Consider the following 25550-nt stretch of genomic DNA (forward strand, 5'->3'; position numbering starts at 1 on the left):
CTGGCTTCAAACTGTGATCTCAGATCTTAGCCTCCTGAGTAGCTAGGATAATAAGCATGAGCCACCAATGCCCAGAGAGCAGCTACTTAAAAGACAACCTGGGTTCTGTTTTCTGTGTGTGTGTATGACTTGAACTAAGGGCTTCTTGCTGTCACTTCGCTAGTTCACTAAGGGTGGTACTCTACCACTTGAGCCACATCTCCACTTCTATCTTTTTGTTGATGAACTGGAGATGAGTTTGTGGATTTTATATTTCTGCCCAGGTTAGCTTTGAATCATAATCCTCAGATGGCAGCCTCCTGGGTAGCTAGGATTACAAGTGTGAGCCACCAGCTCCTGGCTCATTATCTATCTTGTTCCTCACTGTGTCTCCAGCACCTACCACTCTGCCTGCCACTGACTGTGCACTCAGTAATTGTTGCATGCAGGAAGGATGCTGGTAGCAATGACCTTGACCTTTGAAAAATAAGTAAGTTTGCTAGACAGCAAAGGTGGGTACAGGAAGGGCATTTCAGGCAGAAGAAACAGTATATTCAGAGGTACAGAAAATTAAGAGCTCAGCACATTTGAAAAAAAAAAAAAAACACCTCACTGTGGCATAGGGGCCTGAAGACAGAACTGGTAGGGGCACAAGTGTGAAGAGGAGATCTTTCTCCCTCTGATCTCTATAAAGCTCTCAGAGACAAAAGGAGGACCGAGTGTATATATAATATAATATAATCACAGCTGCTCTGGAGGCTGACGCAAGAGGATTGAAAGGTCAAGACTACCCTGGGCAATTTAGTGAAACTTTACCTCAAAATTAGCAAGGTAGATACTGGTGGCTCACCCTCTCATCCTAGCTACTCAGAAGGCTGAGATCAGAGGATCATTGTTTGAAGCCAGCCCAGGAAGAAAAGTACATGGGATTCTTATCTCCAATAAACTTCCAAAAAGCTGGAAGAGGAGCTGTGGCTCAAGTGGTAGAGTGCTAGCCTTGAGCAAAAGAAAGAAGTTCAGGAACAGTGCCCAGGCCCTCAGTTCAAGCCCCAGGACTGGTGCGTGCGTGCACACATGCACGCGCGCACACACACACACACACAGGAGAGAGAGGGGGGGGGATCTGGGAAGTAGCTCAACAGCAACCCACTAAGCTTACACAAGGACCTGGGTTCTACTCCCAGTACTAGAAGAAGATAAAAGACAAAAGGAGTTAGTTTGTTGTGTAGATCCATGGGAGTGAAGTCACAAAGCATCTGATTTCAGTTTCACATAGAGATCTGACAGAAATGTCTAACACTGGGGTAAGCTGTCTCAAGCACTGAGCCAATTTCCCCAGCACAGAAGCAAGCAAACGTCTGACAAATTCTCTGTTCGGGAGATGCATTATTTCTTTTCCTGACTAGCTTTGGAAGAATTTGTCAAATCTCATTTTTAAAGGATATTAGATAATAGATGGGTGAGTATCTTCAATCCTTTTTCTGCAGAAATCCCAGGAACTTTCTTCAAATGTTTGATTTCTTTTTTCTTTTTCCTCTTCTCTCTCTCTCTCTCTCTCTCTCTCTCTGTCTCTCTCTCTGTCTCTGTCTCTCTGTCTCTCTGTCTCTCTGTCTCTCTGTCTCTCTGTCTCTCTGTCTCTCTGTCTCTCTCTCTCTCTCTCTCTCTCTCTTATTTTTTTGGCTATGGGGCTTGAACTCAGGACTTGGGCACAGTCCTTGAGCTCTTTTGCTCAAAGCTAGCACTCTACCACTGTGAGTCATGGCTCTACTTCCAGTTTCCTGGTGGTTAATTGGAGATAAGAGTCTCATGGACTTTCATTCCCAGACTGGCTTTGAACTGTGATCCTCAGATCTCAGCCTCCTGAGTAGCCAGGATTATAGGAATGAGCCACCAGCATCTAGTTCAAATGTTTGATTTCTTTCTTCTCCCTCTTACCCCTTCTTCACCTCTATCCTAGGTGCTGGGGATCCATCAGGGCCTTACTCTGGCTAACCAAGCACTCTACCCTTCCCCCCCCCCCCGAAAAAAAAAAAAAAAAACAGAGCTAGGTGCTGGTGGCTCATGCCTATAATCCAAGCTACACAAGAGGCTGAGGATCAAGGCTCAAAGCCAGCTCAGGCAGGAAAGTCTATGAGACTGTTATCTTCACTAAACTACCAAAAAAGTCAAAAGTGGAGCTGTAGCTCAAATGGTAGAATGCTATTCTTGAGCAAAAAGAAGGTCAAAGACGGAGCCCAGGTCCTGAGTTCAAGCCCCAGGACTGGCACACATACATACCTACACACACACACACACACACACACACACACACACACACACACACACACACACACACACACACCTTATGTTTCCTACTGATTAAATCTCAGGCCATAAGAGTGTTAAAACTCTCCCTTGAATAGACAATGTTTTTCAAATTGCTAGTCTTTACTCAGTAGTGTAACTATCATTATTACTATTGTCAGATGTGGGGCTTAAACAAAGGACCTGGGCACTGTCTCTAAGCTCTTTTGCTCAAAGCTAGCACTGTACCTCTTTGAGCTATAGCTCTACTTCCTGTTTTTGAGTGGCTAATAGGAGATAAGAGTTTCACAGGAACTTGTCTGTCCAGGCTGGCTTTGAACTGTAATCCTCAGATCTCAGCCTCCTGAGTAGCTAGAATTACAGGTATGAACCACCAGGGCCTGGCAGTAGTATAGCAGTTATTAATTCAAAACCTTTATGTGCTAGAGACTTTGCTGAGTGCTGGAAATTGAAGCCTAAATGAAAGGAGAAAAAAGCTCTGTACCTACAGTGCAGGGCATTATGTAGATAATTATTTATACTACAATAGTTACAACACAAAAAATTCATTTGTCAGACAGGTATGGTAATGTGCATGTCTAATCCTTACTACTTGAGAGGGAGAGGTAAAATGATCTTGGTTCAAGTGTAGGCCAAATAAAGTTTGGGTGACAATAAATACAATACAATACAATACAATGAAGGCCCAGTCTTAATGGGTCACTCTTGTCATTCTACTTACTCAGGAGGGTGAGATTGGGGAAGACTTAGGTTCAAGGCCAGCTGGGCAAAAAGTTTGAGAGACTTCATCTCAGTCAATAAAAGTCAAGCCTGTCATACCAGCTACTCAGAAAGTGTAAGTAGGAAGATTACAGTCTGAGTCAGCCCAGGCATAAATACAAGATCCTATTCAAAAACTAGCTATGGCAAAATGGCCTGGGGGCATGGCTCAAGTGATAAAGCTAAGCTTAGGTCTCTGGGTTTAATTTCTTTTTCTTTTCTTTTCTTTTTTTTTTTTTGGGGGGGGGGGTCTGGTAGTGAGGCCTGAACTCTGGGCCTGGGCACTGTCCCTCAGCTCTTCAGCTCAAGGCTAGCGCTCTACCACTTGAGCCACAGTGCCACTTCCAGCTTTTTTCTTTTTGCTTATGTGGTGCTGAGGAATCAAACCCAGGCATGCAAGGCAAGCGCTCTACTACTGAGCCACCTTCCCAGCCCCTCTAGGTTTAATTTGTATGTAGCATAAATAAGTAAATATGAATAAATTAAGTTTTGTATCACTTTGTCTGGAGGGCATTTGGAAAGACCTCAGAGGGGAACTGACTCAGAGACGACTTTGAAAAGCAAGGTGGCATTCATTAACCAGGTATAGTTTACACATCTGTAATCACAACTACTCAAGAGACTGTGGCATGAGGATCAAGAGTTCAAGGCCAGCTTGGATAAGTTGGTGAAACACAGTTTCAAATAAGAGTTTTAAAGGGCTGAGGATATAGCTCAGTGGCAAAGCAGTTGCCTAACATGCTCTACTCCATGGGTTCATATCCCAGACAGGGATTCAGTATATGAAGGAGGAGAACATGGGATCCAGGAAAAGGAAAATATGTACAAGGATGTGCAGGTATGGAGATGAATGGCTACTTTGGGGATGTGAGTGGTTGGTAAAAGTGTAAGGTAAGTGATAGTGAAAAGAAACCAAATGTTCATTGTCTTGAAACCAACAGTGAATTGTTTTAATTTTATTTAACCTGTAAGTGATAGGAAGGCCATAGTGGGTTTTTTGGTAGGAAAAGTGATGTAATGAGATCTGTAGTGGAAATAGTCAGTAGAACTCTTATGGCAAATGTGAGGAAAATATATTGGGGTTGGGTGACCCAGAGTAGGAACAGAAGACTTGCTGTTTAGTGGATGCTAGGGAGCTGGTAATGCACATCTGTAATTCCAGTTCTCAACATGGAGGATGAAGTAGGAAAGTCATGAGTTCCAGGCCAGAGAAAACAAGCAAAGAAGGAAGGAAAGGAGGGAGGGAGGAAAGGAAGGAGGGATAGGGAGGGAAGAAAAGAAAAGAAGAGAAAGAGAGAGAGGGAGAGGGTGGAGGAAGGAAGGAGAAATAAATGGAGAAATAAATTAAGAAAAAGGAACAAAGTAAGAGACTTAGACAAGTCTAAATAAGGAATGCTGAAGTGCTGAACTCCTGCATAAGGCAGAGGGAGGGAGAGGAGAGATGAGAAGTGGAGTCATTTTTGTAAAGTAGGATGAGTAGAATGAAGGGAAGGTGAATCTTAAACCACCTCTTACATCTAAGCCATGAATATATGTGTACACATATTTTAAACAAAGATGGAGAGCAGTAAGATCTCATTCTCAGACATTTGGGATGAGCTTGTACAAAAGTCAGACATGAAACTGAATTCTCCAAAAGCCAAGGCAAGGAGGGATTCATAAGGGCACACATAGCTTCAACTATCTGTTAATACGAAGTACTGCACCCTCAGGGAGAGGGAGAGATGGACAGATGCGTAGTGGAGAAGTAAATTTGAAGGACACTGGGGACAGGTCATGTTGTTATGTGATTCTGAGGGCTCTATCTGGGCACACTGGTCGTTTCTACTGCTCACTGTTTGAGGGGCCAGGGGTGCCCAGGGGAGCCCAGCCTTGGCCCAGGAAGTTGTCTTTACACACTACCAGTCACAATATTGGAACCTGGGGGAGTCAGGTGTGACTCCACACTCCTTCTTACTTCTTAACTCCTGTGTTCTCCTCTACATGCCCAGAGAAACTGGGCACCAACATAATGGAGCCAGGACATGACTCTGCCTTTTTGATTTCAGAGCCCAAACATTTCTTTTTCTTTTTGTGCAGTTCCTGGGGCTTGAACTAGGGACCCGAGCTTTGTCCCTGAACTTTTGTGCTCAAGGCTAGTGCTGAGCCACAGCTCCACTTCTGGCTTGGGGGGAGGTGATTAATTGGAGCTAAGAGTCTCATGGACTTTCTTGCCTGGGCTGGCTTTGAACCAAGTTCCTCAGATCTCAGCCTCCAGAGTAGCTGGGATTCCAGGCGCCTGGCGAGCCTGGATATTTGCGGCATGGAAGGAGCTTGCTTGTTTTTTCCTTAGGGTCCTGTTGGTTTATGTGCTCACACAAGGCATGGAGCAACAGGCCACCGACTGAGGGAGGTTGGGGGCCCTGCCCTGAAGACTTGGTGGCCTCAGGTGACACTCTCCTTTGACCCAGCTCTGGCTGAAACTGAAACTGACATCACCTGTGAGAGGCAAGGCCACACACACACACACACACACACACACACACACACACACACACACACACACACACACACACACACACACACACACACACACACACAGGTTAAGAAGAGGTCTCTAGGAGAGAAGGCTTCTTCGGAAAGTTGGGGCGGGGTCCCCCCCCCATGCGTCCAATGCAGTCAGGGTTGGAGGGCGACGCTGGGGAAGGGGTGGGAAAGGCAGCTGACACCCAAGACACCTGGAGTTTCTGCCATCTTCCCTTTGAGGCTCGAGTGATGTGCCCTTCATGATCTCATTCCCCACCACTGTGGGAAGATATTAAAGATATTATAAAGGCATTAAAACCCCTACTTTAGAGCCGGAGCAAGAGACTCCGAGGTGGCGTGCCCGAGACCACAAACTGAATTAAGAATGGCAAGTGTCCTGATTCCATCCAGATGCCGAGCTGCAGGCACGCACCGCCCGGCGCCCGGCCCGGAGCGGTCTCCACCTCCCCATCGGATCCCAACAGCTCCTCCTTTCCCCACCTGAAAGTCCTACCTCGAGCCTAACTAGGCGTCGCCCCCTCGCCTCCCGCCCCGCACCACTCCCCCCCCCCCCACCCTCGGCCTCCCCGCCCCGGATCCGAGCACTCGGGGCAACGCGGGGAGTCAGGGGTTAATACCCCCTCCTCCCGGAGCCCGGGCGGCCCCTTCCCCCTCCCCAGCCTCCTGGCCTCCCCTCGGCGGGCGCCGCGCCTGCAGCGTCGGTCCCGGAGACCGGCACGCGGGAGGAGGGGGGAGAAAGTGGGGCTGCATCGCGAGTGGCCAATCCACGAGTCCGCGGAGCGCCGGGGGCGGCGCCAGCGCCGGGCCAGCGCCAGGCTGGGGCTGCCTGCTTCCCGCGGCAAAGTACAAATGCGCCCGAGCGCGGCGCCTGGCGCCCTTGGCGAGCAGCGCCGGCTCGCGCTCAGCCTCCCCCGCGGCCGCCGCGCCGGAGCCGGAGCCGCAGCCCACCGAGCCCCGGGGACTCCCCGCCGCCGGCCGCCCGCGCGCGCCGAGCCCCGCCTCGGCCCCGCGCCTCGGCCCGCTGCCTTCCCCTCTCCGCCCTTGTCTTTGGTCGCGGACCTTCCTCCTCCCCATCGCGCCCTCCGTGTCCACCCTTCCCCGATCCTCTCCCATCCTCCGTTCTCCGACTCCTCCCAGGGCGCAGCCGATCGGAGCCTCCGGGGCCCTCTCGGCTCAGGGCCGGGCTGCCCAACGCCCCCGGGCCGGGGGGAGAGGAAGGATGGTTCCCGAGGTGAGGCTCCTCTCCGCCTTGCTGGGACTGGCGCTGCTCTGGTTCCCCTTGGACTCGCACGCCCGTAAGTGGGGGGCTGAGGCTGGGCGGGCGGAAGGGTGCGGGTCCCCCCTCTGGGGTGCGCAAAGGGGCCGGGGGGGGGGTGGCCGGGACCTGGGCGCTCCCTCCTCCTCCTCCCCCGCCCCAGCCGTGGCGACCGTCATCCGGGCAGCACCTGCCACCGAGCGGGTGGAGACGCCTTTGCCCACCAGTACGGACTGGTGAGTCTGGGTGGACCGGAGCTGCGGCCAGCGGAGGGGACAGCGCTGCCGGGGACGGTAGACCGAGGGCAGCGATCGGTGGGCAGGGCACCCGCGTTTGGAGAAGGGCATTAATTCCTAGAGAGGAGTCGGGGCGTGTTCGGCTGCAGCAAAGGGGAGTGACAAGACAGACTGTTGCGTTCGGGAAGAACCTTTGAAAAGCCAGGAGAGTCAGGAGCCAGGCACCAATGGCTCACGCCCGGAATCCTGGCTGCTCAGGAGGCTGAGATCTGAGGACCGCGGTTCAAAACCAGCCAGAGCAGGAAAGTACATGGGACTCTTAGCTCCAGTAAGCTAATTAAAAGCCAGATAAGGAGCTGTGGTTCAAGTGGTAGGGTGATAGTCTTGAGGGGGAAAAAAGAAACTCAGGAACAGAACTCCTAGTTCAAACCCCAGGCACAAAAGTAAAGAAAGGGAAAGACTGAAAAGGAAGAGGCAAGAGGGAAGGAGAGAGAGACAAGGAAAGGAAGAGAGGGAGAGAAAGGGAGGGAGAGAGAGAGAGAGAGAGAGAGAGAGAGAGAGAGAGAGAGAGAGAGAGAGAGAGAGAGAGAGAGAGAGAGAGAGAGAGAGAGAGAGAGAGAGAGAGAGACTTGGAATTTACAGAGCCATCCAAACCCAGAACTCTCTTACTCCAAAGCCTGCCCCACAGTGTCAGGAAAGGACTTTATTTTGGAGTTGTGAGACTGGAGGCAGCAGGACACAGTGAAGTCCACCGCAGTCTCCACAATGCAGGCTCCACGGACTCCCAACTGGTGGGAGGCAGGCCTGGAAGGCATCTCTCGGAGCTTCAGAAAATCTAGAAAATGAGAGGTTGACAACAAAAATCACCTCCAGGTTTGTCATAATAATTCAATGATAGAAACCAGGTAAACAGCTAGCACAAGGGTGGAGAGTGATAATTATACACACACACACACACACACACACACACACACAGAGTTGTTAAAGCTGGGCATGGTGGTACATACCTGTAACCATAGCATTTGGGGAGGCTGAGGCAAGAGAATCACAAGTTCCAGGCCAGCCTGGGCTACATAGCAAAATCCTCTCTGAAAAACAAATCTGTGTGCCTATTTCAAGTGCTTCCACTTCATACACAGCACAACCTCAAGCAGTTTATATAATTTCTCTGGGCTGACTTGTCACTGCCCCACACATAGACTAGTTAGACCCCTTCGTGTCTCTTGACCTAATCGCTTAGAATACTGTGAGGATGCAAAACCAAACGAAAGATTCTTTTAAGGAAAACTAAGGAGCTCAGTGCAGATGCTGAAGTGCTTGAGAAAGAAACCAGGGCAAAGGAGAGGAAGTAGTTTATTCAGGTCACAGGGGGCTGAGCGTGGCATAAAGTTCCCATCGCCTAGCTCCTAGCCTAGTGCTCTTTTGTCTCCACAGCTCAGTGCTAACTCCGTGCTTTTCTTTTGCATGTGACTTTCTGGAGCTGGTGGGATTGGCTTTTGTTTCAGAGAAACATCTCTGCTAGTGAGGAAAAGGCTGACATATGTCTGACATCTTTGGCCTTCCAGTGGCATACGACTCACGGCCGACCTTAGGAACAGGTCATAGAAAGAGCTCAGCACTGGGTTCAAGTCCTAACTCTGCTTCTTATACCTGAGTGACTTCCTAAGTCACAAGTTCTCTGAGCCTCAATTTCTTCATCATGCCTAAAAGAGATACTACCTGGAACTGGAAAGGTTCTAGAAAGATAATTAAGGCTGTGTTAAACCGCCCAGTACAGTACTGACTACTCTGTAAATACCACCTCCCCTTTGACAAACTCTGCAGTGGGCTTCCTTTCTAGTACTTGCCTGCTCTTGAAATAGAATTAGTGCCAAAGGACCTCCATGCTTTGCCTGCCTTTCCCTCTGCCTTTATCCTTTATGCCCCAAGACTTCGCTCCAGATATCACTGCCCTGGTGCATTGTGGAAAGATGTTCTAGAAGATAGCACTGTGTTGGATTTCTGGTGTATTCCCCATACCCTTTACCTCTGTATCTTATCAGCTTTTCACAGCTTGACCTTCCTCATCTCTACCAGAAACCTCTATTTGATGACCTGATCCCCTGTGACCAACCCTCCTGTGCCTTTCTGGCCTTTGAGTGTGCTCATCTGCCACCAGGCTCTGACATTATGCTATTTCCCCTACAGGCTTATAAAGATAGGGCTCCAGATTTGGCAAAAAGCTGAGGTGTGCTGGACTGGCATTGGGGAGAAGGAGGAAGACTTTAGCAAGTTAGAGCTAGAAGAACTTTCTCACCTGTTTTTACCCATCAGATACCCTGTCCTTAGAGTTAAACCCAAGACTAAAAGGGAATGATTTGTCACAAGGTCACACAGTAATTTATAAAAGAAAAGAACAGAGATCTGCACTCTAGTCCCTGATTTGTCATTTATTGGCTATGTGAACTGGAACAAATCACTTCCTCTCTCTGAGCCTCATGTTGTCTAGGGCTGACAGTCTATGGGTCTTAGATGATCCTGCAGTCATTCTCTAGGATCCTGTCTGCAGTTCACTTTTGAAGGGCCTCATCTGAGTGTGCATGAGATCTCCAGCCTACTATGGATAGGACATTTCCTGGTGCCATGCTAGGTGCTTTCAAAAGTGATGCTAAAAGATAGGAGTCCACACTCCCGGGTGGCCATATCCTGCAGGGGTGCCAAACCTCCTGTAGGCAGAGGTTTTAGTGTGTTCCCTAGCCAGCATCCAAGGCTGCTGAGCAAAGGTTATTCCTTCTTGGAATTTTATTTCTAGCCATAGATTTACACCTGATGCCAATCAGCCACAAACTGAATCCTAACGTTTCAACTCTGACCACTGACTAAACTTCAGCTTCCCCTACCCCCTTTCTGCAGGGCCCCTGGCCTGGTTACTGATTGCAACTGACTCTAACTCCAGGCTACGCCATAGGTGATGTTGGTAACTCTGCTGGGACCTGGAAGTGGTTCTTTCTCCTTTGTTGGCTCTCTTCCTCCCCCTCCTTTATACTCTTCTCTTAATAACTGTCCCTTGTAGATGGCCAGCATGCTTCTGCTTTCCCCTCCCTGCCCCATCCAGTGGTGCTTTTGAGAGAGTCAGTTACCCAGTAAAAACCTGCTCTTTCTTTAGGGCTTTGTATATGATGGTTCCCAGGTGATGAAACTGCAGAACCCAGGCCTTGACAGGAAGGAAGTTCCCCATAGTGTGATGTTGTTTAGAGGGCAAACTTGGAATCAGGTCATGAATCCTTGATTATTTACCTGACTCTACCCTGATTCCAGCTGTGACCCAGGGCAAATCACCTTTCTCTGCCCCTCAGTTTCCCCATCTGTAAGGTGAGACAGTTGGACTCAAATGGATGAGCAATGTCATGTTTTTGTTTGTTTGTTTGTTTGTTCCCAGGGCTTGAACTCAGGGCCTGGGCGCTGTTCCTGAGCTTCTTTTGCTCAAGACTAGAGCTCTACTACTTGAGCAACAGCTCTGCTTCTAGCTTTTTGGAAGTTTTAAAAAATTATTATTGGAAATAAAAGTCACTTGAATTTTCCTGCCTGGGCTGGCTTTGAACCACAATCCTCAGATCTCCTGGTAGTTAAGATTACAGGCATGAGCTACCGGCAGCTGGCTGAGCAACATAATTTCTTAAGAGCCTGTCATTCTAAGCGTCTAAGATCCAAAAGTGTGGTTGCTTTGTTCCTAAGTCACTCAGACCTTTGGAAAGGAAAGAAGAGTTGAAGAGTTGTATATATTCCTGCCCTTTTAGGGAGGATCAGACCCTTAGACACGAGGAAAAAAAGTTCTTAGAGGGCCTGGGGCAATGGGTATAGTGGGAGACTCACTATGCTTTTCAGCTTCAGTCAGATCCTATCAACTTGTCCAGCTACACATGGAGAAGGGGCACCCAAGCAGCGGCCTGAAGACTGGCTCCAGGCAGGATTCCCTCCCCGTTTCTGGCCAGGCGGCACTGCACTTCCCTTCTCCCACCAGTAGAGGTCTCTGCCTCACTCACTAGCTGCTGGGCTGCTGCGCTTTCAGACAACAGCTGCGAAGTTGCTCCAGCTGTTGCACCTGTTCCAGGACTGGCCTCTCAAGTTCCCCCCGCCGCCGGCTGTGGCGCCGGTTCTGAGAGAGGACCTTGAATCCCTTGAACTCCTGAAGAGAAGGACTGGTGTTGAGAGTGGCGTCCCTGGGAGGTGCAGTGCTGGAGAACATTGAGTATTCTGCCTCCCTTCTTGTATTTAGGAGTTCTTTAGTGCGTTTTCTCTCACTCCTTTTGTTTGCAAGTCAAAGCCATTTTCCTTCTGACCCTGTCCCTTAGAGTGTGGGCAGCCCAACAGGCATCCTCTCCAGGTGTGCAGACTGGCTTTGGGAGTTTCTGCCTGAACAGATCAGTGATCAGGCAAGTCCTATCTCTCTCTCTGGAGCTCAGAGTAGATAACAGAGCTCCCCTTCAAGGCCCTCCAAGGCCTGTCTGTGCTGCTGGATTGCTCGCCTGTGCTAAAGGAAGAGAATCAAGTTCAGAGAGACCCATTCATTTTCCTAAGTTGCACAGCTCAGCCATTGAGGCCCTGACATTTTTCTTCTGATGCCTTTCAGAGATCTCCCCCATGGGTGTCAGAGCCCAGAGCACAGCTTATGTCTCAGAGGGGAGCAGGTTTGTTTGTGTGAAGAGAGGACTATAAATAAATAGGGAAAGTATGGCTGTGGGGGTGGGAGGAAAGAGATGAAAAAGTCCTCACATTCTCCAGCAGCCTGGATCACTCAGGTTTCCCGAGTTCTTGCAGGCTGGAGACAGGCCAGCCACAAGAACAGATCTCTCTCTTCTCACCCTGGTCCCTTCTGGTTCATTTTCATAACTTTCTCCAGCCTCCCCTCCAACCCAGAAGCTTCTTGCTGATGGACTTTTTTTGCCTCCTATTGAAAAAATTCCCAGCCACACTACCCATCCCTATCTGATTCCCAATGAAACCATTATCGACATAAGAGTTTTAGGTCAGACTGTGGGCTGTACTTGGATTAAGATTACTTTGGAAATTTTGACTTACATGCGTAGATCATGATTATCCTCTTAGCTACCCCAGGCTCCTGAGCTTTGTGTACATGGTGTTCTTTGGTGTGATGGATGGTTAAGAAATCAGTAGCCAGGAGCTGGACAGAGAGGTCAAAGTCTAATTGCCATGAGGTGGCAAGGTAAAGGTGCAGAAAGAGACTTGGCTCTCTTTCAGTAATGAAGTTCTGTCTTTGTCAGAGACCTTTCCACAATCAAGTGCTGTCAATCAAATCTCCCATAGCCGCGAGGTCTTGGTCACCTCTATTCTCCTTCCTTCACTCATTCAGCAAGACCAGCTTGATGGAGGATTTGTCCAGAACCCAAAGTGCAGTAAGATCTGGTCCTTCCTCTTAGGAAGCTTACTGTTCAAATAAGGAAGACAAATCCATTACCATGGCCTTCCAACTCACAATGAAGAGAGTTGTAACAGGACAGAACTCAATCCTTTGAAAGAGAAACAAGGGCCCTACAGGGTGGAGGTGGATATACATACATATTATATATATATATATATATATATATATATATATATATATGGGTATATATACGATATGTATGTATATGACATTTATATATAACATATACATATGTGTGTGTCAAATGTTCCTCCCGCAAAAAGCCTGTCTTTACCCTTTGGGCTGATAAAGCCCTTCTTTTTTTTTTTTTTTTTTTTTGGTTCCAGTCATGGGGCCTGAACTCTGGGCCTGGGCGCTGTCCCTCAGCTCTTCAGCTCAAGGCTAGCGCTCTACTACTAAGCCACAGCGCCACTTCCGGCTTTTTTCTTTTTGCTTATGTGGTGCTGGGGAATCGAACCCAGGGCCTCAGGCATGCAAGGCAAGCGCTCTACCACTGAGCCACCTTCCCAGCCCCTGATAAAGCCCTTCTTAAGTCTCGACCAATCTCTTCAGCTTAAAACTTCTTTTTTTGTACTGGGACTTGAACTCAGGTCCTCCAAGTCTTAGCTTTTTTTTTTTGCTCACAGCTAGCACTCTACCACTTGAGCCATGGCTCCAGTCCAGCCTTTTGCTGGTTGCTTGAAGTTGGAGTCTCACAAACTTTTCTGCTAGTGCTAGCTTTGAACCTTAATTCTTTGATCTCAGCCTCTTAAGCAGTGAAGATTAGAGGCGTAAACCACCAGCATGTGATGAGCCTGCACTCTTTGTTCTCATTCTTCTTCCTACTTTCTGCTTCAACCTTTAGAGTGATTTTCATCTCTCATCCCAGCTGAGCTTTGTGAGGACACAAGTGAGCAGTACTGAGGGATGGAGCTGGCTTGCAAATGCAGCTAGGGAAGACTACAAAGTCCTTCTGGGAAGCTGGGAGCTTTGACCTCTGTGCTCACTGTGGAATTCATGCTCTAAGAATTCTTTTTTTTTTTTTTTTGGGGTCCAGTCGTGGGGCCTGAACTCTGGGCCTGGGTGCTGTCCCTCAGCTCTTCAGCTCAAGGCTAGCGCTCTACCACTTGAGCCACAGCGCCACTTCCAGCTTTTTTCTTTTTGCTTATGTGGTGCTGAGGAATCGAACCCAGGGCCTCAGGCTTGCAAGGCAAACGCTCTACCACTGAGCCGCCTTCCCAGCCCCTCATGCTCTAAGAATTCTATGGGGCTGCCCCCTACAACTTTTGAACTAAAAAAAAAAAAACATAGAAGCCAACTGTTAAGAAAGTTAGGAGCTGGCACCTAGATCTGGCTTTTGTTTGTCTATTCTCATCTATTATTTAAATGATCATCAGGCACTAGGCATATTACATATACTATCTGATTTAATTCTATAATAATCATGAGAGGTAGAGGTGATCACTAGTCCCATGTCACAAATGGGGAAACAGGCCCAGAATGGTTAAGTAGTTTGTTTAAAGTCAGGCTATGAAAGAAGAGTAAATCCATGATTGAAATCCTGCCCTGTATAACTCAAGGTACTTAAGAGAAGATGCGCTTGGCCTCTAAGTTAAGGAGAAAGCCCTGGGCACAGGTGGGAGCGAAGAGGAATGGTGGTAGGTGAGAGAGGAAGTAGAAGAGGGCCAAGGTAGGAGAAAGAGGAAGGGGGGGGGACACAAGGAAGTTGGGGAGATAGGAGAGAGACAAATTTGTCCTCCTTTATTATGTCACTCAGGATTGGCCTCAGTGGCTTAAAAAACCTGAGAAGTTGCTGTGAATGGAGCCATCAACCTCTCCAGGAATCATAGAATCTTGAAATGAGCCATTTTGGAATCACAACATAGTGCAATTCTACAGACTTCAAGTTCTAATGAACTAACTGTAGCCTCTTAGAAACATGGATTTCTCACATTCTTTCCCCTCCCCCCAGTGCTAGGCACTGAACCCAGGGCCTTGCTCATGCTTGGCAAGTACTCTACTGTTTGAGCTACACCAACAGCCTTTTGTTTGTATTTTCAGAGATAGAGTGTTAGGACATTTATTCAGGCTGGCCTGGTACTCACAACTCCAGAGTTACTGGGATTATAGCTATGAGCTACCATACCATGCCTGGTGGAATTCTCAAATCTTGATTCTTAGAAACCTAGAACTTGGAGTCTCCCAATCTGAAATCCTAAACTCCTGAATGATGCAGGCAACCTTGGAAGAGCATGGTTTATCTCTACCCTCTTGGTTTGCAAGTGGGAAACTGAGGCTCAGAGAAGGAAAGAGACTTTTCCTGAACCCTACCACAGTACATTTGCAGCTCAAGGAAGGAGAGCTCTTCCCACCAGCCATATGAAAGGGCAGTGGCTGGCACCAGGGCAGCCAGTGCCCAGCCCAGCAGGTTCTCTTCCCCGTGGCGTGGCCTTGAGCATTCACCTCCCTAGAGGAAGAAGGAGCTCCAGGCATTACTACCTTCCTGGTGCCTCTCATCTTCGAGGGTGTGGTGTGGTGGGGACCATGGCCACAGGCCAGGCCCCCCACAGTCTCAGCTTCTGCCAGGTCTGTTGGGGGTAGGGGTAGGAACCTCCTGGACCAAGCACTGACTGAGCCTCTCCCTGTCTTCAAGCTCTGAGCAGGCGGGAGGTAAGGGGCTGCCAATTGGCACAGGGGCCAAGGCTGAAGAGCCACCCCAAGGAAGGTAGGGCAGGGTTGATTTTTTTTTTTTTTCTACAACAGGCTGAGACCTAAGGTGACCACAGTGTTGCAATCACCCCTCCCCTGGGTAGGGAGGGGACTGAGGAAGAAAGACATTATTCACTCCTTGGAGAGTCAGTCTGGCTCTAACCTGCATCCCAGCTGGGCCTGGCTTCCACCTGATGCCAATGGAGGCTGAGAGATAAACACAGCGCATTTGATACAGGCCAGCCAGGGGCCTTGTTGGCTCTTTGGGACTGGGATCTGATGTCTGGTCACTACCTCCCCTAGAGGAGCTGGGAGGGGGACCTAAGCTATGTGTGTCCATGGTCCTCAGAAGCATGGATCATTGAAGCATTGTGATGATGGCCTCAAATGTTTTTCCTGGAAGGCCTGAGTGAGCAGAGAAGGCACAGTGTGAGGAGCTTTTCAACTTTCTAAGGGTTAGGAATGGCTCGGGAGCTCCTGTTCCCTGGTGGTATGTGCTAGGGGGCCTTGGGAGTGAATTAGTTATGAGAGGTGAAAGAGAGATGGAAGGTTCCAGAAGGCAGGAGAGCAGGAGGGATGTCACACTAGTATTTCAGTTATTTTTAGAAGAGTTCCTCTATCTGGTAACAAGTGAAATGCAGATTACTGAAAGGTCAATAAATGAGCCAACCACTGCTCAGAGTAGCTGCAACAAACATTTTAAAGGATGTGTAAACATCCCTTTCTTAGTTATTTATCCACCATGGCTAGCTGAGATACAGGGACATTGTATGCTATGAAGGTAGGAAAGTGCTATGAGTTGCTTTGTTGCAAATGGAGATCACAAACTAGGGGCCAGTGATGCACACCTGTAATTCCAGCTACCCAAGAGGCTCAGGTGAGAGAATCAGAAATTTGCAACAGCTGAGGCAAAAACACTAGTGAGACCCTGGATTAAAATAAAACAAAACCAAAAGGAGCCAGATACCAGTGACTCATGCCTATAATCCAAGCTACTCAGGAGGCTGAGATCTGAGGATTGTGATTTGAAGCCATCTCAGGAAGAAAAGTCTGTGAGACTTATTTTCAATTAACGTCCCCCGGCCCCATCCTCCCCATAAAAAAGCCAGAAGTGGAACTTTGGCTCAAATGGTAGAGAACCAGCTGTGAGTAAAAAGCTAAGGAACAGCATCCAAGCTCTTCATTCAAGCCCCAGTATTGAAGGGAATTTTTTTAAAATAAAAACTGAAAGGGTTCAAGATGTAGCCTTGAGCAGAGTTCTATCTCAAATACTGAAAATAAAAAAATAGAAAAAAAATAGGTAGGTCACAAGATCCAAAGATGGGTGGGGGGGGGGGGAGAAAGAAAGAGAGAGAGGGAGAGAGAGAATATGAATGGGGAGGAAAAGAAAATGGGATGAAGGAAAAGGAAACAAGCACTTATCAGGGCTGTCACCTCTGCTTGGTGGTTGACTTGCTGCCTGGCCTTGTAATTTCTTCTCCTGTGCCTCCTATTATCCTTCTAGTTGTACTAACATTTAGAGCCCCAAGTTGAACCTGGAAGGCCTTTTCACTGCTCCATCTCTAACTTCCCTGGAGGAGAAATGTCTAGGCTTGGAGAGCAGCAGCTACATCTGCCACATCTGGGTGTGGTCAAGCTGAGATTCAGACACAGGCCCCCTGACATGGAGCACATGTTCAGTGGGTGTCTTCTGCCTCAAGCGAAGACCACCTGAAGGATGGTCCAGATGACTCCCAGAGAGGTGGGGAGAGGAATCTCCTGGATTAACAGCCCTTGTTGCTTTGCCAGGCCCAGACATGTTCTGCCTTTTCCATGGGAAGAGATACTCCCCTGGTGACAGCTGGCACCCCTACCTGGAGCCCCACGGCCTGATGTACTGCCTACGCTGCACCTGCTCTGAGGTAGGTTCCTCTGGTCCCCAGGCCAGAGGCACTGGAGGTCAGGGGCACCCTAGAACTAGGTCTCTGAACCGGGCTGTTAGAGGTAGTTGAGGGCCTTGGGCAAGCCATCTCACTAGGCAGGACTAGATGGCCTCCCTAAGCCTCCGGAGGTGAGTCCCACAGTGGTTCTGTGGCGGGGCTGGTAAAGGCCTGGGTCTCCATCTCTCATCCCCGCCTCCTCTGCGGCTTGCGCTATTGTCTATCCATCTGCTTCCCTCCCATCAGCCAGCCAGAGCCTTTGCAATCTTCCTTCCTGTTCCTCCTTCCTTTCTAGGTACCATTGCCTCAGCTCACCTTCCTGGCCCTGCCTTAAGATTCTTTACCTCAATTTGACTAGCTCTAAAATGTGTTCTTGGAGATTTTGTTCAAAAAGGAAGAAAATAACATTAACCCCTCATAAGTTTCTCTGTCCCATTCTCCTGGTCACTGTGGAAAGCTGTCTGTATCTGTCACCCCTGGCCCTAAGAACAGATCACATCCATGGCCCAGTGTGATGTCCTGGCAAAGGCTAGCCAGCAGGGCAGAGGCTGAGTCTTAATTTTCACATTGTCCATTCCCACTTCACCCCAACTGTTAGCTTTCCATCATGCTAACAAATAGCCTGAGGCAGAAGGATTGTAAAGAGAAAAGTTTGACTTTGGTTCACAGCAGCTTCAAAGGTTCCAGTACACGATTGATTGGCCCGATATCTTTAGACCTGGGGCAAGGCAGGGCAACATGATATGTGTGGCAGAGCAAAACTGCTCACCTTGTGGCCAGGGAGCGAGGAAAGGAGTTAGGGACAGAGAGGGAGAGAGAAGGAGAGAAAGAGAGTAGAGCAAGAAGGAGGGAGGGAGCAGGAGAGGCAGTGAAGGGGGAGAGGAGAAGAGATCAAGATAAAAAGGAAGGAGGGAAGAGAGAGAAAGAAGGAAAGAAAGAAAGAAAGAAAGAGAAAGAAGGAAAGAAAGAAAGAGAAAGAAGGAAAGAAAGAAAGAAGGAAAGAAAGAAAGAATTCAGAGTCCCATAAAGCCATTCAAGTGTGCATTTTCTAAAGGTGTACAACACCTCCCTAGGGACTAAGCCTTTACCACATAGGCCTTTAGGAGACATTCAGTATCCAAACTATAGTTTCAACTCAGTGCCTCTACAGAGCCTTTCATATCAGCTAGGTGGACTAAGGGAGATCCCATGTGGTCCATAAGTCTCTGTCAAGGTATGAGGATGGAAGGGAAGGAGAGGGGGAAGGGACTTAGGAGAGTTGGAAAACCCTTGGCTTTAGCTCAGCTGGTGGGAACCAGTCAGGGTGTCCCTCTTTTTTTTATCTGGATGTGGTGGCGGGAGAAGCTCCTAGCAAATGCCCCTGAGCCCCCCCCCCTCTTTCCCTCACAGGCAGTGAAATCTCCTAGTGAAGACAGACCCCTCTGGGGTTGGGGCAGAGAAGAGCTGCTGGGGATATGGAGGACAGGGAAGGGGCACAGTTTTTCTCCAGGTTTCAACTCTGGGGACTCACTTTTCTCTAGGATTTTTTTCCTCCCTCTGACTCCCAACTGATTTCATGGTGATGGCCTCAGATAGAAGTCTAATGCACACAGTGCTGGTGGCTCACACTGTAATCCTAGCCACTCAGGTGGCTGAGATCTGAGGATGGAAGTTCAAAGCCAGCCCAGGCAAGGAAAGTCTGTGAGACTCTTTTTTTTTTTTTTTTTTTTTTGTCAGTCGTGGGGCCTGAACTCTGGGTCTGGGTGCTGCCCCTCAGCTCTTCAGTTCAAGGCTAGCACTCTACTACTTGAGCCACAATGCCACTTCTGGCTTTTTCTGCTTATGTGCTGCTGAGGAATTGAACCCAGGGCCTCATGCATGAAGGCAAGCACTCTACCACTGAGCCACCTTCTCAGCCCCTGTGAGACTCATATCTCCAATTAACCACCAGAAAACCAGAAGTGGCACTGTGGCTCAAGTGGTAGAGTGCTAGCCTTGAGCTGAAGAGCTCACGGACAGGGCACAGGCTCTGAGTTCAAGCTCTAGTACTGGCACACACACACACACACACACACACACACACACACACACACACACACACACACACACACACACACACACACACACACACACACACACACACACACACACACACACACACACACACACACACACACACACACACACACACACACACACACACACACACACACACAGAGATGCCAATGGGACACAACTTGGCCTCCCTTTGATTTTCCTTAGTCTGTCTGAGGCCAACCAGCTTTCTCAAAAAGAACTTTTATGAATATAGCCAGAGAACAGAAAGGAAACCATAACAGAAAATTCCAGACGTATCATGTAGTCCAATTGACAAAGTCCAAGCTTTGTGATCCATTGGCACCAACTCACTTCTCTTTCCCCAGAGTCCACTCTGTTTCCTCAACCTGTAGAACTGTTGCCCATATTTCCAAAGTCCACCCTGCTCCCTGTCCTTCCACCATGTTTCTCATTCATTTCTTCATTTAGCCACCTCCATGTCTCACCTAGGTAGTTACACAAACCTGAGACTCCATTGCCCACCAAGAAGTAGAATGATCTTTTCTGAACATACTAGTGATAATGTCAATATAAATGTTACCTCCTCAGGAGGGCTTCACATATAGCTGTATCTAAAACAGTAGCTGATCCCGGACCAGGCATATTGGTACACACCCATAATCTCAGGAGACAGAGGTAGGAGAATCATTATCTGGGGTCTGCTGGAGCAAAAGCATGAGATGCTATTTGAAAAACACTAAAAGCAAAAAGATAGAGACAAGTTGAAGTGATAGGACACTTGCCTAGCAAGCATAAGTTTGATCCACCTAGTGTGCGTGCAACAGTCAGCTCTGTTAATCTAATCACATTACCTTGTTTTATTATTGCTATAAATTTAACATCCAATATTGGTTTGTTTCACTTTGTCCATTCCCATGATGTGTATGTGTGTGTGTGCACACGTGCGCACACACGTGCACACACACATGCACACATGCACATATACACATGCATGCCAGTCCTGGAACTTGAACTTGGGCCTAGGTGCTGTTCCCTGAGCATTTTTTGCCCAAGGTTAGTGCTCTACCACTCGAACCACAGATCTACTTCTGGCTTTTTTGGTGGCTAATTGGAGATAAGAGTCTCATGGACTTTCCTGCCTGGGCTGGCTTTGAATCATGATCCCCAGATCTCAGCCTCCTGAATAGCTAAGATTATAGGCGTGAGCCACCGACTCCTGGCTTGATTACTTTACTTTTTTATAGTCTTTCTCTAACCTCTAGTTTCATAGAGGTTAGAGAGCATAGAAAGCTTGTCATACTCACTCCTGTGTTCCTAGTGCTTAGAAGAGGGCCTGGCACCCAGTAGATTCAAGGCACATATTGAGTGAGGGAAAGAGTGAATGCTCTGTCCACCAGAGCTTGCTCGGCATCCAGAACAGTGCACAGGTCCTGGCCACAGTGTTTACCTATGATCATAGGCAGTTAACACCTGGATATAATACTGATCGTGCCAATGTAAATTTTACCTTCTTAGGAGTCCTTTTTTTTTACAACTCTTTCTAAAACAGTTAAGGCCAGGCCAGGCATGTGATTGCACACCTATAATCCTAGCTACTCAAAGGCAGAGGTGAAATCTGTGTGAGTTAACCTTATAGTTTTTTCCTTTCAAAAGTGGGAATGGGCTAGGCACTGATGGCTCATGCCTGTAATTCTTGCTACTCAGGCTATGACCTGAAGATCACAGTTTAAAGCCAACCTGGACAGGAAAATCCATGAGACTTTTATCTCCAGGTAATCACCTGGAAGTAGAGCTGTAGCTCCAGTGGTAGAGTCCTACCCTTGAGCAAAAGAGTTCTAGGACAGTGCCCAGGCCTGAATTCAAGCCCCATGACTGACAAAAAAAATTAGTATGAATTGGGGGGGTGTTGGAGGCATGGCTCAGATGGTAGAGAGCCAACTAGTGAGCAAAAACACATCAGATACTGAAACCAAGTCCTGGTCTCAGACAAAAAAAAGTATGAATGGGCTGGGCATTGGTAGCTCACACCTGAATCTGAGCTACTCAGGAGGCTGAGTTCCAGAGGATAGAAGTTTGAGGAAATCCCAGGCAAGATGGGCACCCGTGGCTCATGCCTATAATCCTAGCTACTCAGAAAGCTTGGGATCTGAGTTGAGCAGTTTGAAAACAACTGAACAGGAAAGTCTATGAGACTCTTATCTCTAGTTGACCACCAAAAAGCTGGAAGTGGCACTGTGGCTCAAGTGATAGAATGCTAGCCTTGAGCAAAAAAAGCTAAGGGATGGTGCCCAGGCCCTGTCTTCAAGTCCCAGGACACACTCTCTCTCTTTCTCTCTCTTTCTCTCTCTCTCTCTCTTTCTCTCTCTCTCTCTCTCTCTCTCTCTCTCTCTCTCTCTCTCTCTCTCTCTCTCTCTCTCTCTCTCTCTCTCTCTCTCTCTCACACACACACACACACACACATGCATGCATGCATGCACACATGAAGTGAATGGCTGTTCCTTCCTCTTGTGCTCTTGTTAAAATGAACCCCTCTGTGCACATATACTATGAAGCTCCTGCCTCTTGGCTTCTCCACAAGGGATGCTATGCCTTTCCTGAGAGGTTCTCTTGAGCTACAATGGGCCCTACCAGGTGCCTTGCCTGTACCCTTCTACCCCTAGCCTGTCTCCGCCTGATTCCTGCTGACCACCCCTAACCCATGGCTCCTACATGGCCAGAGTAAAGGGGAAAATTCTAACATTTCAGGTTAAACACTTCTTCCCATTCCAATTTGGTTTCTAATCTGAGGACCTCAGTTTACCATCTCAACATTGAGCAGCCATGTGTGCCAGGCCTTTAGAAGGCTTCATTGGAACACAAACAATTCTGTAGACTTGGCCATACCTCTTGGCATTCACTAGACCTTGCAGTTACCTCTGGCCATCTTGGGCAGCAGTGACCCCAGTGGGCTCAGGCAGTCAGACCTTGTGCCTCTATAGAAAGGCTCTCTAGAACTTGTGCTGTGGGAAGGGCAGGAGGAAGGACCCAGGGGATAAGAGGTAGAAGTCAACTTTGCCGCCTGCAGAGTCTTGAACAAAGCTGGTTTAGTTCATGTAACAGAGCCTCTCTGCCTCCTATTCTGGCTCTCGTTGCTCACTTTCTCATTCATTCACTTATTCATTCATTCTTTTGGATAGCAGTCATTTTCTTGGAGCCAGGCCATAGGCTGACAATTCCTTTGGAGCTCATGATTGAATAGCAAAGCAGGTGTGAATGGCTGGTCACCTGGTAATTCATTGAGCCTGTGACTGGGAAGAACAAGGCATAGGCATGCTGAAGAAGGTCTAGAAGCTGCCTGGCCAAACTGGGAACACTTTGAAAATGGGCAGTGGCCCCTCATACTATTCTGCTCATTTGTCTTTGGGGATCTTTCTCCAGCCAGTTTTCTCCTACTTACTATACTTGAAGAAGCAAACTTTGGAGCCTCTTGTTTTCTGGTGCCAATTCTAAAGGCTCTGTCCAGAGTTGGTGATTTAGGGAGACTCAAGTAGTCGCCCTCCTCCTCCTCCTCCTCCTCCTCCTCCTCCTCCTCCTCCTCCTCCTCCTCCTCCTCCTCCTCCTCCTCCTCCTCCTCCTCCTCCTCCTCCTCCTCCTCCTCCTCTTTCTTCCTTTTGGTCGGTCATGGGGCTTGAACTCTGGGCCTGGATGCTGTCACTGAGTTCTTCAGCTCAGGGTGAGCACTCTACCACTTGAACCACAGTACCACTTCCGGTTTTCTGGTAGTTAATTGAAGATAAGAGTCTCACAGACTTTCCTTCCCCAGTTGGCTTTGAACTGTGATCCTCAAATCTCAGCCTCCTGAGTCGCTAGGATTACAGGTGTGAGCCACTGGTGACTGCTGACTCAAGTCTTCTCTGCATCTAGCTTTTAGTCTTGTTCTTATCCTGACCTGCCCTCATATGGTCTATTCCTCCCTTGGGCCGGTACTGGGGTTTGAATTCTGGGTCTCATGCTCTTTGTTTAGCTTTTTCATACAAGGTTGATGCTCTACCACTTGAGCCATTACCTCCAGTTCTGGTTTTGCTGGTTAGCTGGAGATAAAAGTTTCTCAGGTTTGTCCATGTGAGTTGGCTTTGAACCCCAATCCTCAGATTTCAGCCTTCTGAGTACCTAGGATTACATGTGTGAGCCATAGGTGATTGGTCAAGTTGTCCTGTAGGATGCAAACCACAAACAGGCCTACCTTCCCACAGGTGGGAGGGGGGTTCAGATGGGATGAGTGAGCCAAGTGAGCAGGGGGAGGGGCTGGGCTCCCAGTTTGCTTTTAATCTCCTTATTGGTTTAGGACTAGGTAGAGTTCTGCAGCTGGGGTGAAGGTTTGGGAAGAAGATCCATGCAGGCAGAACCACCGCTGACTCTTGTGTCCTCTTCATCTTCAGAATGCCCATGTGAGCTGTTACCGCCTGCACTGCCCACCTGTGCACTGCCCGCATCCTGTGACCGAGCCCCGGCAGTGTTGTCCCCGATGTGTGGGTAAGTAGCCTCGCTCCTCCTCTTACTCTGACCTCTCCCTTGCTTACTGACCAGCATCTCACTCCTGATGCAAGCCCCTGACCAAGTGAAGCTCCTAGGAGGAGAGGGGAAATCTCTGCCCAGCAGAGGTGTTGAAACACTGAGATTCTCCTAGGATGCATCTTGGATCCCCAAACGGGGCTGACATCATAGCTAATTTCTGTTTCTTAAGTCTGTGTGCATGTCAGAAAGAGGAAGAAAAAGTAGAAACTAGTTAATGGAGGTAAGGACTTCACCATAGGAAGTGAAGATGTGTTGTCTTAGGCTAACCGACCCTTGTATTAGTTCATTTGCTGATGCTAGAACACAATATAAAGACAAGAGGGTTCTTTAGCTCAGTTTTAGTGGCTGACAGTCCAAGATCTGGTTGCCTCATCAGTTCAGCTCCTGGTAGGATCCATCTTGATGGAGTCATGGGGAGGGAGCCGGCTGCACGTAGAAAGAGGCGAGTGATGAAGTTGCTTTATTAGCAACTTATTCCTGCTAACTAACTAGAATTCCATGAGAACTACATTGTCCCAAATAGCTAGCCAGGGCCTACTTCTTGGGTCATACCAGCACCTAAGACCTCCATACTGGGGACCAGACTTTCAGCACACAGACCTCTGAGGACATAAACAATATCTAAAGCATAATAGTTCTGTAGAGGAGACTTCATGATTACCACCTTAGGGCCGGGAGTAACCAAAGGGGTTAGTGTATGAACTCAGAGAGTCTTCCCTGGACTGAGATTTGGAGGCTCTGTGGGGCCTAGTATGAAATGTTTATGAGTCCATGAGTCAAGACTCCAAGAGTCTGGGAGCCTGGAATTCTCTGAAGTAGAGGTGAGGGAGGAGAATTGACCTGAGAAGAATCTGGCATGACTGAGTAGCCCGTGCGAGAGAGCCAGGAGGAAGGGGAGAGCCTGAGAGGAGAATAAATGTTCAGAAGTATCATGAAGGTGATCAGGGATGTGGCTTACTCCTGGAATCTTAGGCACACAGGTGAAATTGGGAAGATCCCTGCTTTAGGACACCACAGGCACAAATAGTAGTGAGACCCCCATCTCAATTAATAGCTGGGTCCAGTAGCTCATGCCTTTTATTCCAGCTATAGTGTAAATCGTAAATAGGAGGATCAAAGACCAGGCTAGCCCCAGGATTAAAAAAAAAAGTAAGACCCTATTTTTAAAATAATTGTTAGGGGTGGGGAGGGAAAGAGGGAGAACAATGAGAGAGGGGGTAACAAGTTCAACAAGAAATGTAATCACTGCCTTACTTATGTAACTGTAATCCCTCTGTACATCTCCCTGACAATAAAATTTTAAAAGGAATACATAAACTATTAAAAACCATAAAACACATTAAAAAATAAAACTAATTGTCCTAAATTGGGTGTTGGTGGCTGATGCCTGTAATCCTAGCTACTAAGGAGGCTGAGATCTGAGGATTGAAGTTCAAAGCTAGCCTGGGCAGGAAAGTCTGTGAGATTCTTTTCTCCAGTTAACCACCAGAAAACCAGAAGTAGAGCTGTGGCCCAAAGTGGTTGAACGCTAGCCTTGAGCAAAAAAAGCTCAGTGACAGCACCCAAGCCCAGAGTTCAAGCCCCAGGACCACCACCACGATGATGATGATGATGATGATGATGATGATGATGATGATGATGATGATGATGATGATGATAACAGTAATTGTCTTGATCCTCACTACACTGCAGAGTCAGTGCTGTGCCTTGTCTCTACCCAGTCAGATTGTGAGCTTCTTCATGGCAGGGGCAGAGTCTTGGTCTTCACTTCATTTATAATGCCCAGCATGGGGCCTGGTCTATGGGGAGGAGCCTAGTATAGGAATGAGCAGTGTTGTCTCAGGACCAAGGGATACACACCTCTACCCAGAAGG

General features: G+C 48.2%; 1 protein-coding gene across 2 annotated transcripts in view; it reads left to right on the plus strand.

Moving 5' to 3' along the window:
- Positions 1-6782: 6782 nt before the first annotated feature.
- Chrdl2 (chordin like 2) overlaps positions 6783-25550 on the plus strand; it is a 33150-nt gene continuing 14382 nt past the window's right edge. For both annotated transcript variants that reach the window (XM_070034667.1, XM_070034668.1), the window contains exons 1-3: positions 6783-6863; positions 16955-17067; positions 23541-23634. In XM_070034667.1, coding sequence (XP_069890768.1) covers positions 6788-6863; positions 16955-17067; positions 23541-23634 — 283 coding nt within the window. In that variant the 5' untranslated portion in view covers positions 6783-6787. The remainder of the gene's footprint in view (positions 6864-16954; positions 17068-23540; positions 23635-25550) is intronic.

This window comes from Dipodomys merriami, unplaced genomic scaffold (genome assembly GCF_024711535.1).
Source record: "Dipodomys merriami isolate MVZ:Mamm:240054 unplaced genomic scaffold, mDipMer1.0.p SCAF_25, whole genome shotgun sequence".
Taxonomy (NCBI): domain Eukaryota; kingdom Metazoa; phylum Chordata; class Mammalia; order Rodentia; family Heteromyidae; genus Dipodomys; species Dipodomys merriami.